The 15,521-nt window shown below is 47.1% G+C and overlaps 1 protein-coding gene across 8 annotated transcripts in view; it reads right to left on the reverse strand.

The window, feature by feature from the left end:
* Positions 1–15,521, reverse strand: part of VPS13D (vacuolar protein sorting 13 homolog D) — a 256,878-nt gene that overhangs the window by 38,979 nt on the left and 202,378 nt on the right. For all 8 annotated transcript variants that reach the window (XM_046008769.1, XM_046008742.1, XM_046008734.1 and 5 more), the window contains 2 exons: positions 11,862–11,994; positions 8,410–8,605 (listed from right to left, as the gene is read on the reverse strand). In XM_046008769.1, coding sequence (XP_045864725.1) covers positions 8,410–8,605; positions 11,862–11,994 — 329 coding nt within the window. The remainder of the gene's footprint in view (positions 1–8,409; positions 8,606–11,861; positions 11,995–15,521) is intronic.

The following is a 15,521-nucleotide window of genomic DNA, read 5'->3' on the forward strand; positions in this document are numbered from 1 at the left end:
GTTAATAAAGCTGGAAAAACCACCAGGCCTCCCCAATGTACAGCACAATATACAGAACAGATGCAATGCTGTGGTTTTCAAGGACAAACAGGAAATCAAGTCACTAATAAAGGGGTCCTTCAAGAAAGCTATGGGAAATCTTGCTTTAATAAGCACGTGAGACCAATTTAGGAATATTAACAGCAACTTGGTGATTCTCCAGAATCTGGAAGAGCATCAGAGTATTTAATTATTTAAATAAGTATTTAAATACCTAGTATTTACGTATTCTCAGTATTTAAGTACTGAGATTTTAAGTATTCACCATTCTCAGCGCTGAACACCTATGATACGCCGAGAACGCAGCAGGAGGTCAACACTTCACCAATTAAGGCGTTTCTGCCGGCAGGTTGCCTGCGCTTGAACCAGTGTGTTTACTACGCAACTGGGTCCGAGTACCACACATGTCTAACTAGCTAAACTCCATCAGTGGGACCCCCTCAACAATTCAAACAAAAACATAAAAACTCACAGAGGCTCTCACATCTTTTCACACGGGCTATGAAAACACTCACAGGCAGGAATCTGGCCTTTGGTGCCATAGGAGGTGGGCAGGCGTCTGTTTCAAGCACCCCAGTTGTGCTGCTGGGGGGATCAGGGAAGCCTAGAGAACCAAGGAGCATTGCCCTCTGTCCACCCTGGTAGAACGCAGGGAGGTGTCACCGGATCTAAGCCGTTCTAACCCGGCTGGCCAGGCTCCCCGGGGCCCGTCCTCATAATGAGAAGTCAAGTTCGGCTTTGACTCTCCTCTGAAGTTGCCTGCAGTCCCTGGGATTTTAGGGGGCCACTGGGGTCACCCCTGGCATCACCTGTGTTTGAAGTACGTTGAGGGAAAATCTAACAGGAGCTGCCTCTCGTGTTAACGCAGAACTGTGTTATAAAAACTGCTCTCCACAAGAAGAAGGAGTTCAAGGGCGCTCATGCAAACACTGTGGGCTTGTCCTGCACCACCAGCTTTGCTAGGGGAGAAAGCCGAGGTTTTGCCAAGTAAACTCTGGCCTGGATATACCTTCCCCACTTCCTGAAAGAGCTCAGGCCAGTGACAGCAGGTGCCAGGGGCCAGCGACAAGATGGACCCCGCGCTTTGAAGGAACATGCTCCTCACTCACCACGCTGCTGAAACTGAAATTTACTGGCACAGTCTGTTAGGGTGAAGGACTAAACCAGGTAAATTACTGTGACTTTCTGGTACGTAATAAAATCTTGCCAACGGTTACCTCAGGAAACCCAGTCAAAGTCGGGAGCAAACCAGGAGGGCTGACAACCGCCGGCAGGAAGCCACGGTGAAGCGTCCCATCGCGGGGGCTCCTACGGTTTAATCCACATTCATCCGCTGCTGCCGCTAGTGCTGTTTGCCAGCAGGACGGTGGGTCATCACCACATTCTCGCACAGAGCACCCTGTCAGGGAAATTAACCAGGTACGGCCCGCGGCGCAGCCACAGAGTCACAGAAGGTGCGAAGAGTGGCACTGTTTTACGTCTCTACAAATCTCTTTAAGTCTTGCTTAACAGAAAACAGCTGCATTCTCTTATCTGCTTCTACAGTCAATCACTGTGTGCAATATCACACACTGGCTTCTGGAAAACTGCACTGTACCCTCATTAGAGAATATTATTGTAACAATGGTTATTCAGCTATCTACCTATGTATGAATTCATATACAAATGTATAAAAATAGATTTGACCTCATGGATCCTGGGAAAGGCTGGGGTTTCCCTAGGGGTCCTCAAGCCATACTTTGAGAGCCTCTGATCTAAAATGACCCACATGGACAGATTTTGTGCTAATGAGAAATCAGTTTCCTCTATGTATCCAAGTAATTCACTAAGGGTATAGACTAGTAACACTGTTAACTCGATTTGAGTTACATAAGCCAGACATAAGAAAACTCGGTTTCTTTTAAAGTATACTGTGATTAAAAGGTTTTACAAATTCAATCTTAGTTTCCCCCATTTGACAAGTTAGTGAGAAACTTAGCAAGAATCTGTCTTTGAGAGACGGTCTGGCAAAGAGACTAAATAAAGGTTAGAGGGCAAGGAGACTCTGGGTTCATTAGACCCAAACTTACCTTTCCTTCCCCCAAAGATTATAAACAAACTTTCCCTTGTAAAACACCACCACATTCTTCATTCAATCCCCTGCTAGCCCACTGGTTCCCTGTGTATCTCACAATGACCTCACACCCTAAAGCTTTCAGGGAGCAGGGGGGTCTGAACTCAAACCTGGATCTGCTTTTCAAAGGGGATTCCAGTCACATCCTGGGCAAAAAGGGACGACTCTGTAAGGGAACACTGTTAGAGATGTAGGGTGGCCATCAAAACCCAAAAGTAAGTGAACTTAACACCTTTGCAGAGCAATTCCGGAAACAGTAGATGGCCTTTCATTTTTCCCTAACGCACGAAATACAAATTTTTCTCAGGAAGGAACATCCCGTTTTGTTTCTCTTGAAGTTCAAAACAAAAATCTCAAACGCAGTCTTTCTGGAGTTTTACAAATACGTCACTGAACAAGGAAAGGACCCGACATGTACAATGGCTGGGTTGACTATTTAATTTTCAAATGGAAGAAACCAAAATTTGAAAGCGCTTACACTTTCTTTTCTATCTTCTTTGAGCAAAGACCTGCTGGTTGAGATACAAGGACCGGACTGTACGTGCCTAAATTCAGTTTATTTTTACTTTTGGAAAGAGGATAGTGCTGTTCCCATGAAGCCAGGCATCTCTACATGCCAAAAATGGCAAAAAATAGACACTTTCCTTTCTAGAAACGATTATAATGTACCATGACCCAAAAAGTGGTTTTCTTCTTAACAGATAATCTTGCATAAAAATAAGTCATGGGATTTCAGAAATGGAAAGACTCTTCTCAAATATGTGTGTGCAGGTTTCCATGTTAGTTTTTTTTTTCCCCCAGCAACAGATCTGAGCTTTCCATTAGTTATGTTATGACCAGAGTGGCATCATTTGGAGCCCGACTGAAAGGAAAGTACGGTATTTACAGTCTAGCAAGAGGGAAGAAGTCTGTCTTGGAAAAAGTAAGAGCTCTCTCTGAAATCAGCCTCCTTCTCATGGTAAAGCTGCCACGTCCGCCGATGCACGGGCTGTCCTAGGCAGCAGACAGATTGGGGGCAGCCAATAGACAGATACGCCCAAAGGTCAGAAACCGAGCCTCAGTGTCAAATAGGTCCTAGGCTCTGGCTTTTCACTCGTGTTCATATACCTGTCTTTCCATCAGTGCTAGGAGGGCCTAGAGGACTCATCTGGAAAGCATGTCTTGTGGCTCTTAAATGAGTATGGGGAGGAAGTCTCATGATGACCTGGTGTATCTCTCTGAAGGGCTCATTTGGTAGCAATGAAAAACATTATCTTATTAAAGCCAATACGGGATAAAAGGTAAAGTTCATTTACAAGTTTAAGACACAACAGAAACCTTCCAAGCAATACTGGACTTGCTTCTGCCCCCGGAGACATGGGAGGTCGGCCCGCGCTCCTCTGCCTTCGCTGGCCGCTGCGGCAAAATACTGACAGCACTGGCGTGTCCTAGAAAAATTTTCATTTTCATTAAGATTTTTACCTCTGAAAGCTCCCGGAAGGCTCAGTTCAAGTCAGTTCTGCTTAATGTGTTGTATACACTACCAAGAAGAGCAAACGGCTGCTTTCGGGGCAGAATCATTATAAGCAGCATTTCCAAACCGAGTGAAAGAGTAGTGAAAGCATTTCCTAAATTCCCTGCGTGGACTTTTTTCTGACCTGTCCAACCCGACTGCACTCAGGCTCTGGTGACCTAAGAGGGTCTTCCCTTCCATCTCGGAGAGTCATAGGTACAAGGCAAACACTGTAACAAAAGGGACTGTCCTTAAGAAGATCCGCTTCAATTTCACATCCAGGAGACCATGAATGGAAAGTGTCTTGAACGAATTTTGGGTGGTGTCTTGGGACTGTTTGTACTGTAGAAGTCAAATATGCCCACCATAAATCTTTTCTATGACATCAACCGAAAGGTTACTTGAAAGCCCTCAGAGCAAATGGAATTTACATCCCTGTGCACAATACAGGGGTCCTGGGATTCTAGAGCATGACCAGGGTCTATCCTTCAAATTCCCTAGTTCCTCCTTATCTAACTTAAATAATGAGATAAGCTCCAACACTCCTGAGCTTTGCTAAATTAGTTTAAATATTTCAAGTTCTGCCAGCTCCCACTTTCCTCTCCATTTTGGGTCTTGACTAAAAAGGTGAAGAAATATTTTGGAGGAAACCTCAGGGCCCGGCTCCATAAATCTTCATCTGCTACTTTCCTAAAATGTCTTATAACCCAAAGCCCACAACAGATGGTATTTAGAGAACTAAAGAGGCAAATAAATAGCTCAGAGTCCAATACTCCCCTTTTCAACGTTATTTTTGCCTTCTGCTGGGCAAGGGCTGCCCCTGGGTCTCCACAGCTTTCTACCACCCAAGTTATCTTCTTGAATACGACCATCGACTACCACCACACACGCAGGAGCTGGGCAGGCAGCCCAGAGGGTGCCCTGCTTTGGCCCGGCCCATTTGAAGGGCAGCAGGCTTTTCCGTGGCTTCCACGGACCACAAGTGTGGCTGTGCCATTTCCATGAACTTCACTTGGGAACAGACAAATGTGGCCCCATACACGTAGACTGGAAGATGTGACCTGAGCCAGCACAAAGTTGCCTTGGAAAAGGCTTCTTATTTCTGTTCCAAACCACACATACTTGTCCAGTTAACGAATGCAGCAGGGGATACTAGTCTACAATATTCATACGGAGGCCAAAGGCTCTGCTGTTCTCCGCCCCCCCCACCCCCACCTGCCTTCCCAAGAACTGTCAGATGGCATGGCAATTTCAGGGAAAGGTCAGGTGACTGTCTCTTCAGAATGCCTGCACACTCCACCAAGGAGAGGAACTTGGAAGTATTTTAATCTAAAAGTACTCAAGGAGGGGGGCTCCCTATAAATAAAGTCATGTTCAAATAAACACAAAGAGGAGCCAATATTTCCTGTAAGGCCACTTTTCGGAGGGATTACTGGAAGGAATATTCTTTCACAGTTTTATGGCTTACTTTGCTATCATCTGCTTAAAATTGGAGTCATTTAAAACATAGATGCAAAGATCTAAGCCTTCACTTGGACAAAATAGTACAAAGGAAGCAGAAAGTCTCATTCCAAGAGCAGACTCAGAGGCAGAACTCTTGGACTCCTGGGTTCTATTCCTGGCTCGGTCCCTGGGCTCAGGTCAGCCCTCGGTCAGAATCTCACTTCTAATCCCTTGAAATCATTTGTTAGTCCCTGTTGTCTAAACAGTGGGGAAAAACCCCGAGTAACACCCCTGGATCCTGTTCAATCAACTGGGATGGTTGGAGATGGTTCTAACTCACTTCCAAGAAATCAGGGTGATTTATCCCTTGGTAGAACTAGTATGTTCCTAAGAGATCACACTGTCATCAGAACAAACTCTCAAGGCACCGAAACATTTCTCCACCTGCAAGGATCTCTGTGCTCCTTTAATGTGACTTTCAAAATAGGGTCGTCCGGCATTTTATAGTGTTCCTTATAGGACCCACAGGAAAAGAACCCTGGTTGGGCTTCAGACCTCTGAGAGAGGGAATGAACAGATAAGTATATCTAGCCCCAATTTATAGATAGAAAAACTGAGGCTTAAAGAGGTAGGGGGACTTAGGGTAAGAGGGGGGTTGACACCTGCTGTTTTCCAGGCCAAGAGTTCTTTTCTAACACATGGATACTCATCAATAGCCTACTTTGGGACCCAGACAAATGGACGGAGGGCAACTGGTCAAAGTGTTCCAGAAGAAGCTGTAATGTCTTTTCAGTGCAATAAAGGGTAAAGAGGCAAATCTCTTTGAGGCTCCCGAGCAGATGGCCCAGCACACACCCCAGTCACCTCTGGCAGCTCTGGCCACGGCTCTCCCACCAGGGGCTCCTCTGAGAACAGAGAGGAGATGTAGAAGCTTACCTGCCCCTCCCCAAAGCTCCCGGGTCCCCAGGCTGATGACTCCCCGCTGCTTCTCTCTTCCCACTGTAGCTGTTGTTTCTAGGAGTGAAGGGCTACGGAGAGAGCTATTCTAGCAGATTTGCAGCTGGATTTCAGAGAGAATGCCTGATTACTGTTTGTTTTCAGGCACGCTGCCTAGCCTCTCTGGACCCCGCTGACCTGGAATGTGATTCTCTCTTCCCCTCACCTGGCGGACCCCCACCATATACTCAGGCTTCATCCTAACTAGCACTTCCCAGGGCCCTCCGTGGCGCAACGGACAGCACAATGGACTTCAGAACAGCACCGCCCTCGAAAAGCCTTTCTTGACCCCGCTGACCACAGGTTAGCCAACCTCCTTCTCCCCTTTGCCTTCTCCAATTACATGGTCTCGCAGCACCCTATAAATCTCCCAGGTCATTTATCACAATTTTAGCAAGAAATTATTACTATGATTATTTGTTTTATGTTTGCTTCCCCGTGAGACCAGGGGAAGAGCAGGGCCAGCCTGGCTTTCTGCTAGATTCCTGACCCCGAGGCCTTAGAAAATTTTCAGTCAATATTTACCGACTAGAAACGACTGAGTGACAGGACCCACCGGGTGACATGGAGCGGAACCGGCTGCGTCAGCACGGCACAGCCCGTGAAACTAAGGATACCTGGCTTTCCGCAGTTACCATTTTGTGCCTTTCTTATGCTCCAAAAAAGAAAGACAAAACTTTATCAAGACTTCCAAACTGACACTGTGTAGAAAATTCGTCATTTCCTTCTGGTCAGCGTCACTGAAGTTCCTAGCACAAGATGGTATTTTTTAAAAATGAACCTCAGAACCCCTTTTGAAACAAATCACTCAATCCTTTGGCCACTTTGGGATTTTACGAAAAAGGATGATTCTTTTGGAACTTTTACGGGTCTCCTGCTTTACTCACTCATCGTTAGGTCTTACCGTCCTAACAAAATAGTGGAGGAGGACTTTGGGGGCTTCCAGCCGACCCAGAAAAACTAACTGGAAATACTTTCGAAGCTTCCCTACTGCCCCTCCCCCCAACTTCATAAATGCTTCAAAATATACTCAAGGATTGTCTTAGCTCTGCATCTGAGAATAGAATGTAACCTAACTGAAGTAAACTCTACAGATCCTTTTTTAAAGAGCAGCTGCTTCCAGTTGGAAGCCATTCTGGCGGAACACGTTACATGGTCCCCGTCTACAATCTTAAGCATTTCCCCTGCAGTAATGTGTCATCAGAAAGGTTTCCTGGTGACAGACACATGGATTCTTTTTAATTGGGGACGATTTCACTTCAAATCCTATTCGAGGGAGCGAGAGGGTGTGGACAAGGCCCAGGCCCTAGACATTCTAAAAGGGCACACTAATTCACTCAGGGAATATCTCTTAACCAGGGAGCAGCAAAATCCTTCTGGGCTTAAGTGGCGTCCAGCTTGGCTGGGAACTGTAACATTCATTATACCCTTTGTTGATAAGATCCCCAATTAGTCACTCAGAAAAAGGAAGGCTCAAATAGGCTACTAACATGAAAAGCTTTGTTACAGTAGTCGGATTCTGTGGGCTGTGGAGCCATGTGGGCTGCCCCTGATTTCCCTTCCCCGCTGGTATCAAGGCAAGATAACATCTCGCAGCAGAACCGCCAACCCGCCTGGGGAACTCCTGAGGCTGGGGGACTGGCCAGCATGTCCAAGGGGAAGGAGGACCAAGAAAGGACAGACTCACGTGGTGAATCGCAACTGCTGGGATTCCAGAACATGCCATGGAGCCCAGGAGCCAGACACAGCCTGCAACCGGACAGTTTTCTTCATGGGCATGTGTGTGGGGGAGTCTAGTTAGTTTGGTGAACAGGGGAGATCTGTAAGGGTGTGATACTATTTCTGACCCCTCTAATGAAGAAAAACATTTTATATATAAATACATTACAGACATAGGTATAAATAGGCAGATACAGGAAGAATTCATGCCAGATTTTTGTGCCTTATTTTCATGTATTTGTATTAGGCAGGCCAGAAATTTAAGATACATGTATTCAAGTTTTAAAAAACTGCATCACTGGGTGCCTGGGTCACTCAGTGGACTAAGCCGCTGCCTTCAGCTCAGGTTGTCATCCTGGGGTCCTGGGATCGAGTCCCGCATCGGGCTCTCTGCTTCGGCGGGGAACCTGCTTCCCCCCTCTCTCTGCCTGCCTCTCTGCCTACTAGTGCTCTCTGTCTCTCAAATAAATTAAAAAAAAAAAAAACCTGCAACATTAAGGCAAAAAGTATACGACTAAACACATCAGCAGGGATCAGGAGAGGCAGCAGACCTGGGTTGGTGCAAAAGCGATTCCCACTCCTCCACGCCCCACCAATGACCACTGACCTGGGGCCACTGAGCGTGGCTGTGTCTCTCACTGCCTGGGCTGTTTCCGATGCGAAATCCAGGGCACCTGCCACTGGTTTGGTCACAGTGCCAACAAGCCCTTTCCCGAGGCCAGATATGAAACCGCTGACACCCCCTTCCGTTTTCACTCCTTCCACTGTCGAGGTTATCACACTGGTCAGTCCACCAATGATACCTAGTGGAAGAGACAAGGGCTGTTGTAATCTGGCCGAGGACAAAAGCAAAAGCATCTGAAGTCAAACCTCATCAATTCCGTGCCCCTGGCGAGGTAACTTAGGGGCATTCTGTCAGCCTCTCGAGAGGCTATAGGCGGACCAACTCCAGTTGGGAACTGGCAGACTCAGACTTGCCCACTAAGTTTAGAGTCTGAGAATACAGACTACATGTTAGTCTGAAGTGCAGTGTGTCCCAGTTAACAACAAGAACAAAAAAAATCAAAGAACACCTAAGAAGTTAACAGTGGCTCCTTTCCAGTTCCCGAGTGTGGGAAGCACATGGGCAATCAGGAGACTAAGCAGACAGTAGGACTAAATCAACAGACTAGCATATAGTGGCCCTTGGGGAAAGTTGGGGTCCCATAAAACATAAGGCAGAGGGAAATAAATACAGATCCTCGGTTTTCCAAGAGCACTGTATGACTGGCCAACACCAGACATTTGAAATGGGGTAAAAGCTATTTCACACTTTCCTAAAATCAGGTTTAGGCAATCAGAGTAAGTCATGAGGCCTGGATGAATGGTTCCCCTCCACCGCCAAAAAAAGTTGCTAAAACCAGCCGGGACTCTCCATGGAGTCTCTTCAAAAGACCAACCTAGGTCACAAAGACATTCATTCCATACGTTTTGAAAGTTGACAGCAATGATCTTATAGAGCATGAGAAGTGGCCAGAAGTTGGCAGAGGCTGGAGAGGACACAGACATCACAGGCAAGAAGCGGGGCCCTGTCCGGGGAGCGTTTCCAGGATGTGTGCCAGGGACACTCACAGGATGTTTACCCTTGGATGGCGGGGGCACGAGGAAACGCTCTAGACTCTTCATCTCTAGTGAGACAAATCGGTAAAGGAAATTCCTTGGGTGAGAACGCACTAACAATCCACGTTTCTTTTGGATTCTGGGTCCATTTGCTCCAGCGAGGCCACAGCCCTCTCCCAACCTTTCAAACCAAGGTCATGGAGAGATAGATATTACCCAGCCCGGCGCAAGAGGGGCCTGCAGAGAAAACTGAGCGGGACTCCCCATTTTGAAACCAAGGAGACTGAATGGATTCTGGTTCTTGTTATCCCTGAAGAACTTTTTCAGGCCAGGCTCCTGCTCTCATGCCATCCAGGGCCTCACGCATCCTCCTCGGATGAGGCTGCCTGTTCTCGGAGATGCTGCGTGTATTGTATGAATGAATGGTCCTTGGTTGGAAGGGATTTTGCAACCAACCTTGAACCATCGTCCATTTTCTCAGCATACTCCTGTGTCCAACCAAAAAGTGAGGACAGCTAGGCTTTCTCTCCACATTCCAAGGATGCGAGACAGACAAAGGCAATTATACATAGCAAAGCATTTTGTATTCACTAAAAACAGACAGACAAAACCAGTCCCTCCTACTCCCATGCACTATCATTACAGTTACTAGAAAGAATAATTAAATCTCTAACCCCAAATGGCTGCCCAACAATCAACTTTTTGAGTCCCTAGACAAATTAATATCAGCCAAGTTTTAGCTTGATGTCTCCTTTGGGGCTGCTCCCTTTCCAGTTGGACAGGCTTAGGAAAAGTAAAGGCATCTTGATCCAAACCTCCTCATTAGGAAAACTGATAAACAAAAACTCTGCCCTAAACGCTGTGTCCCAAGCATGAAGAGACATAAGATTTTCTATTATCTATATTCCTCCTTCTTCCAAATGTAGATGATCTAAGCCTGGTCAGTCTTGATATGACTTCTGCTAGCTTCAGACTATTTCTAAGAATCTGGTATAAATGATGCAATTCACTAAGCATTACGAAGCAGGAGCTACAGGCCAGGTATCCCACGGGGCTCTGCAAATATAAAGGTGGATACAAAATGCTCTCTCTGCTCTCCTGACCTGCAGAGTCTATCAGGAAAGCAAGGTACACACAGCTGCCTAGATACACAACCCAGACTGCTACGTGTGATCTAATGATCATTAATTCTAACTGGGGATCCTGGAGCTGGGCAAGCATCATTTGAGTTAAGACCTCAAGGTTGAATAGGACAGGCAGGGATGGGAGGCAGAGGAGGGGAGGGCAGAGGACCATGAGTGAGCAAGCCCTTGAGGGTATGTATGGGAACAGCCCAACACTAACCCTAATCCTAACCCAAGGCAGCTCTACAGTGTGGCTGGGTGACAACGGATGGAGAAGTTGACTGGGCTTACATTTCCAAGGGCCCCGATTGCCACACTAAGAAGTTGTTGAAAAAACGCAACAAAAGGCGAATGAGTAGGAGTTAAGGCATTAAAAGTCAGAATTCAAACAAAGTCAGAGACTTAATACATTCATGCGGATCACCTGTGTCTCTTGGGCACATGGATTTACAATCCTTTGGAATGTGCATGTATACAAGACTCAAAAACATCTGGGCCACAAACCCAGTAGCCGGTTTCACATTCCAGTTGTCATGGAAGGAATGCTCAGTAAGCAGAAGGCAAGTCTTGAAGCAACAGTTCCATATGCCTTTTTTTTTTTTAAAGATTTATTTATTTATTTATTTGAGAGAGAGATCACAAGTAGGCAGAGAGGCAGGCAAAGACAGAGAGAGAGGGAAGCAGGCTCCCCGCTGAGCAGAGAGCCCGATGCGGGACTCGATCCCAGGACCCTGAGATCATGATCTGAGCCGAAGGCAGCGGCTTAACCCACTGAGCCACCCAGGCGCCCCAACAGTTCCATATTCTAAAAAGGGGTTCAACTGATTATACCTTATGACACTTTGGGGACAGAAGGCAGAGGACAGGAAGGGACTGCAGTGCACGCACCATTCCGAGAGGTGAAAGAAAGTGAAGAGCGTCATAGGTTGTAACACTTCCAACTGCAAGGAGGACAAAATAAGAGAGCCTGGAAGGGGTGCCTGGGTGGCTCAGTGGGTTAAGCCTCTGCCTTCGGCTCAGGTCATGATCTCAGGGTCTTGGGATCGAGCCCCCCATCCGGCCCTCTGCTCAGCAGGAAACCTGCTTCCCCCTCTCTCTCTGCCTGCCTCTCTGCCTACTTGTGATCTCTGTCTGTCAAATAAATAAATAAAATCTTTAAGAAAAAAAGAGAGAAAAAAAAAAAAAAAAAAAAAAAGAGAGAGAGAGAGAGAGCCTGGAAGGCTATCAAGTACACCAAGCAACCCGGCCAGGATTTCCACTTGCAGTCGGATGGCTGAAAGGGGACCTTGGAGGAACCGTGGTGGAAGAGCCAGTCTTCCGGGATCACGTGACTTACCATGAGCCAGGCCATGGATGCCGGCGACGAGGTGCTCCCCACTTGTGGCTGCGTGGTATCTGATGTACTCCCGCTCCGACTGATGCCGATTGTCCATCGTCTTCCCTAAGCCGTCCGATAATGTCCCTGCGAACTGGAATGAATTAAAAACAGAAGGAGAGAGTTTTAAAGTCTCAGCACTATTTCTGCTATTTTAATTATTTTAAATAAATGCCTTGCCTTGCTCCTAACTGGGATTCAGTAAATCCCAACTGAGAGAAGAGAGATATTAATTGCTGAATGACATGTATGATATGTCCTAGGGGATTGATTCTTGAGCACCAGACACATTCAGATTGTAGGATGCTCTACACTGGGGGACACGAGGCTTGCAAAACAACTACTAAGTGTCCACAGTGGCATCCGCCTTCCCCAGTTGTCTTGCCATTTACTGAAAAATGTATCACAAAAAGACTTGGGGGAGGAGAGGTAAGCATTGGGATTCTAGAATGTTAAGGACAGAGGCTCTTTGCTGTAGAAACCAGTGTGATTCAAAACAGGAAATGCGACAAATTATTGCTTTGGGGTTTGGGATCAAACTTTTAGAGAGGGGCACCTGGGTGGCTCAGTGGGTTAAGCCGCTGCCTTCGGCTCAGGTCATGATCTCAGGGTCCTGGGATCGAGTCCCGCATGGGGCTCTCTGCTCAGCAGCGAGCCTGCTTCCCTCTCTCTCTCTCTGCCTGCCTCTCTGTCTACTTGTGATCTCTCTCTGTCAAATAAATAAATAAAATTAAAAAAAAAAAAACTTTTAGAGACATCCACTGCCCTCAAGTAATGTCTTTTCTTTCACTTATTCAACAATTACTGGTTGCTTAGGTGCCCAACCCCATCGGTCAGAAGGAAAAATGAAGTATACGGAAATGTTAACAGGTTAGGTCACCTTTCATATGAAATGGCAGACTTGAACTCACGACTTCCAATGCAAAATCCTCCCCCACAAATCAGAGAAAGACCTTATTTATCCTGGCATTCTTTTACCAGAGAAGCTGTCTCATCCATTAAAGCTGGATAAAAAGGACATAAAACTCTGTTTTGTCACAAGACAACCTGAAAAGGTTTAAAGTGACAGTTAATAAACCACAGGGTACTTATCCTCATCATTCGGGCAGAAAGAGGAAAGGATATCAAATATATAATTAACCTTCTCGGGAAAGATCTACCAAAACAAGTGGTTTAAGTGCCAATGACCCAGGACTAACCTTTCAGAGAACTCACAGGAATGTTATTTAGATACAGAGCTCGGTGCAAAGATTCAAGGTGAACTGCCTGCCTTGAAGACCCAATATACTGGGTAACCTGGACATCAGGGGGCCTGTTTCATACTGGTTTGGCAAGGACTTTTTTTTTCCTTAAGATTTTATTTATTTGAGAGAGAGAGAGAGCACACACATGAGCGGGGAGGAAGGGCAGAGGGAGAGGGAGAAGTAGACTCCCCACAGAGCAGGGAGCCCAATGCAGGACCCGATCCCGGGACCCCGGGATCATAACCTGAGCCGAAGGCAGACGCTTAACCGACTGAGCCACCCAGGCACCCAAGGGACGTTTTTACAGCACCAGGCCTGAGGCTTCGTGACACAAGTGACGGGCGAAGGTGAGTTCTTGGCACAGAAGAGGGACTAGAGGAAGAACCAGTGATTCCAGGTGAAGCAATGGTTTCTGGAGCAAGAGATGGGAACACTCATCGCTTTTACTCAGTCCAAATGCTTTTAGGATTTAGGGCAGTGATCGCGGACCTTTCTAGAGATGCAATCCCTATCATTATTTGCTTTTGGCCTTGCCGTCCCTGTCACTCCATGTCTAATAGGAGAACTAAAGTTAATGAAAAGTAATCTCACAATTGCCTTCAGGTTGGAGACACCCCGGGATGTTGCAAGGCCAGCACTGTGCATCACCAGAAAAGGCTGTAGTCAGGGATCCCGTCGGAGAGCCGCTGCAGGCCACGAGCTTGGGCATCTGACCAAACCAGAGTCTAGTGCTCCCTGAACCATTCTGGCAGCCACAGGAGCCTAAGCGAGGGGCCCTACTGCGGAGCCTCACTGTAGGCAGTGCGGAGGGACGACAGTCGCAACGCTGCCGTGCGGCGGGGTGAATCAGTGAACAGTGGCTCAGGGAATCCAGTGAGCATGCTTACTGTTATTATTAGTCAGCTACTAGCCCAAGAAGGAACATCCTGAACCACAAAGAAAGCTTTTCGAAGGTTTAGAATTATGGTCATCTGTCCTAGGCTTTTACATAAACAAAAACAAAAACAGAAACCCGAAACAAACCCCTCCTGTGTCCAGCAGATAAACACCGGCCTCCAGAATGAGTTTCTGGAGTGGTACCATCTACAAAATTAGAGTGTCAGTCTTGGTGGTTTCCAAACTCCTTCCCAGCTTCGACAGCACGTGACGTATGATCCAAGTGAGAACATCTTTATTGGGCACTTACTGAGGGCCCAGCACAGACCGAGGTGCTGCGGAGGACACACAGCAGCCTGGGACCTACTGTCCAGGGTGACAGTTTCACCGCAAGGTCACAGTCCCCGGTAGGGAACAGGGAGCAGTGAGAGCCGGGAATATAAACTGTGAATTGAGGGAGGAGAAGCAAACATGACCCTTGTTTTGGAAAGGATCGAGAGAACGAGCCCCTGCTACATTCTGGAATTATGGTGTCTGCCGGCATTCTCCAGTCGGGGTCTGGGCAAAAATGCCTCTCTGTGACCAAGGCCACGGAGGCGGCCAGGCAGCGGTGGGTGAGAGAGCCATCTCCACGGTGCGCCGTCTGCGCCAGAAGAGGCCCGGCGGCACTCACGCTGCACCCCGGGTCCCACTCGGGTCCTTCCCACCTCCTCGAGCTCTCATTTTCCTTGAAAAGAGGTCTTTCCTTGGAAAAGATAGTAAGTTAGGGTCCTGTCTACCGATTTCTGGCAGCTGACTAGGAAGAAATGAAAAATCCTATAATACTTTCCCCCTTGGGTGCCTGGGTGGTTCCGTGGGTTAAGCCTCTGCCTTTGGCTCAGGTCATGATCTCAGAGTCCTGGGATCGAGGCCTGCATCGGGCTCTCTGCTCAGCAGGGAGCCTGCTTCTCCCTCTCTCTCCGCCTGCCTCTCTGCCTACTTGTGGCCTCTCTGTCGAATAAATAAATAAAATCTTTTAAAAAAATTATTAAACAATCTTTAAAAAAAATACTTTCCCCCTTAACAGAATATGCGAGAATAAAATAAAAATCATCTTATTTTTTAATAGAATAATGAACCGCCCCAAACCACCTCCTCTCCTTCCACACCCGCCCCCGCCCAACAATAAAACAAGTTCAGTCTCTAAGGTTTAGGAGTCAGCCTACGCACTGCCAACTGACCCTGCTCCAGGACCCTCGGTTCCCCCAGCACAGCCTGGTCCTGGGAGCTCTCTGTACAAGAACACCACACTGACCTCAGGAGGATGAGGTAAGATGACCCAAGAGATCGCACCTCCCTCTAAATGCTGGATTCTGCCACGGGCTTCTCAGCTGTGGGAAGGTGCCCACACCTACTCAACTCACCCTAGGACTTCTGTCTGAATTCTCACTTCCCTGTGGACAAAAAAAATTATTCACCCAAGCCAACTGGACTTGTCCTTTGTCACCTGTGAGTAAATGGA

This window comes from Meles meles, chromosome 1 (genome assembly GCF_922984935.1).
Source record: "Meles meles chromosome 1, mMelMel3.1 paternal haplotype, whole genome shotgun sequence".
Taxonomy (NCBI): Eukaryota; Metazoa; Chordata; class Mammalia; order Carnivora; family Mustelidae; genus Meles; species Meles meles.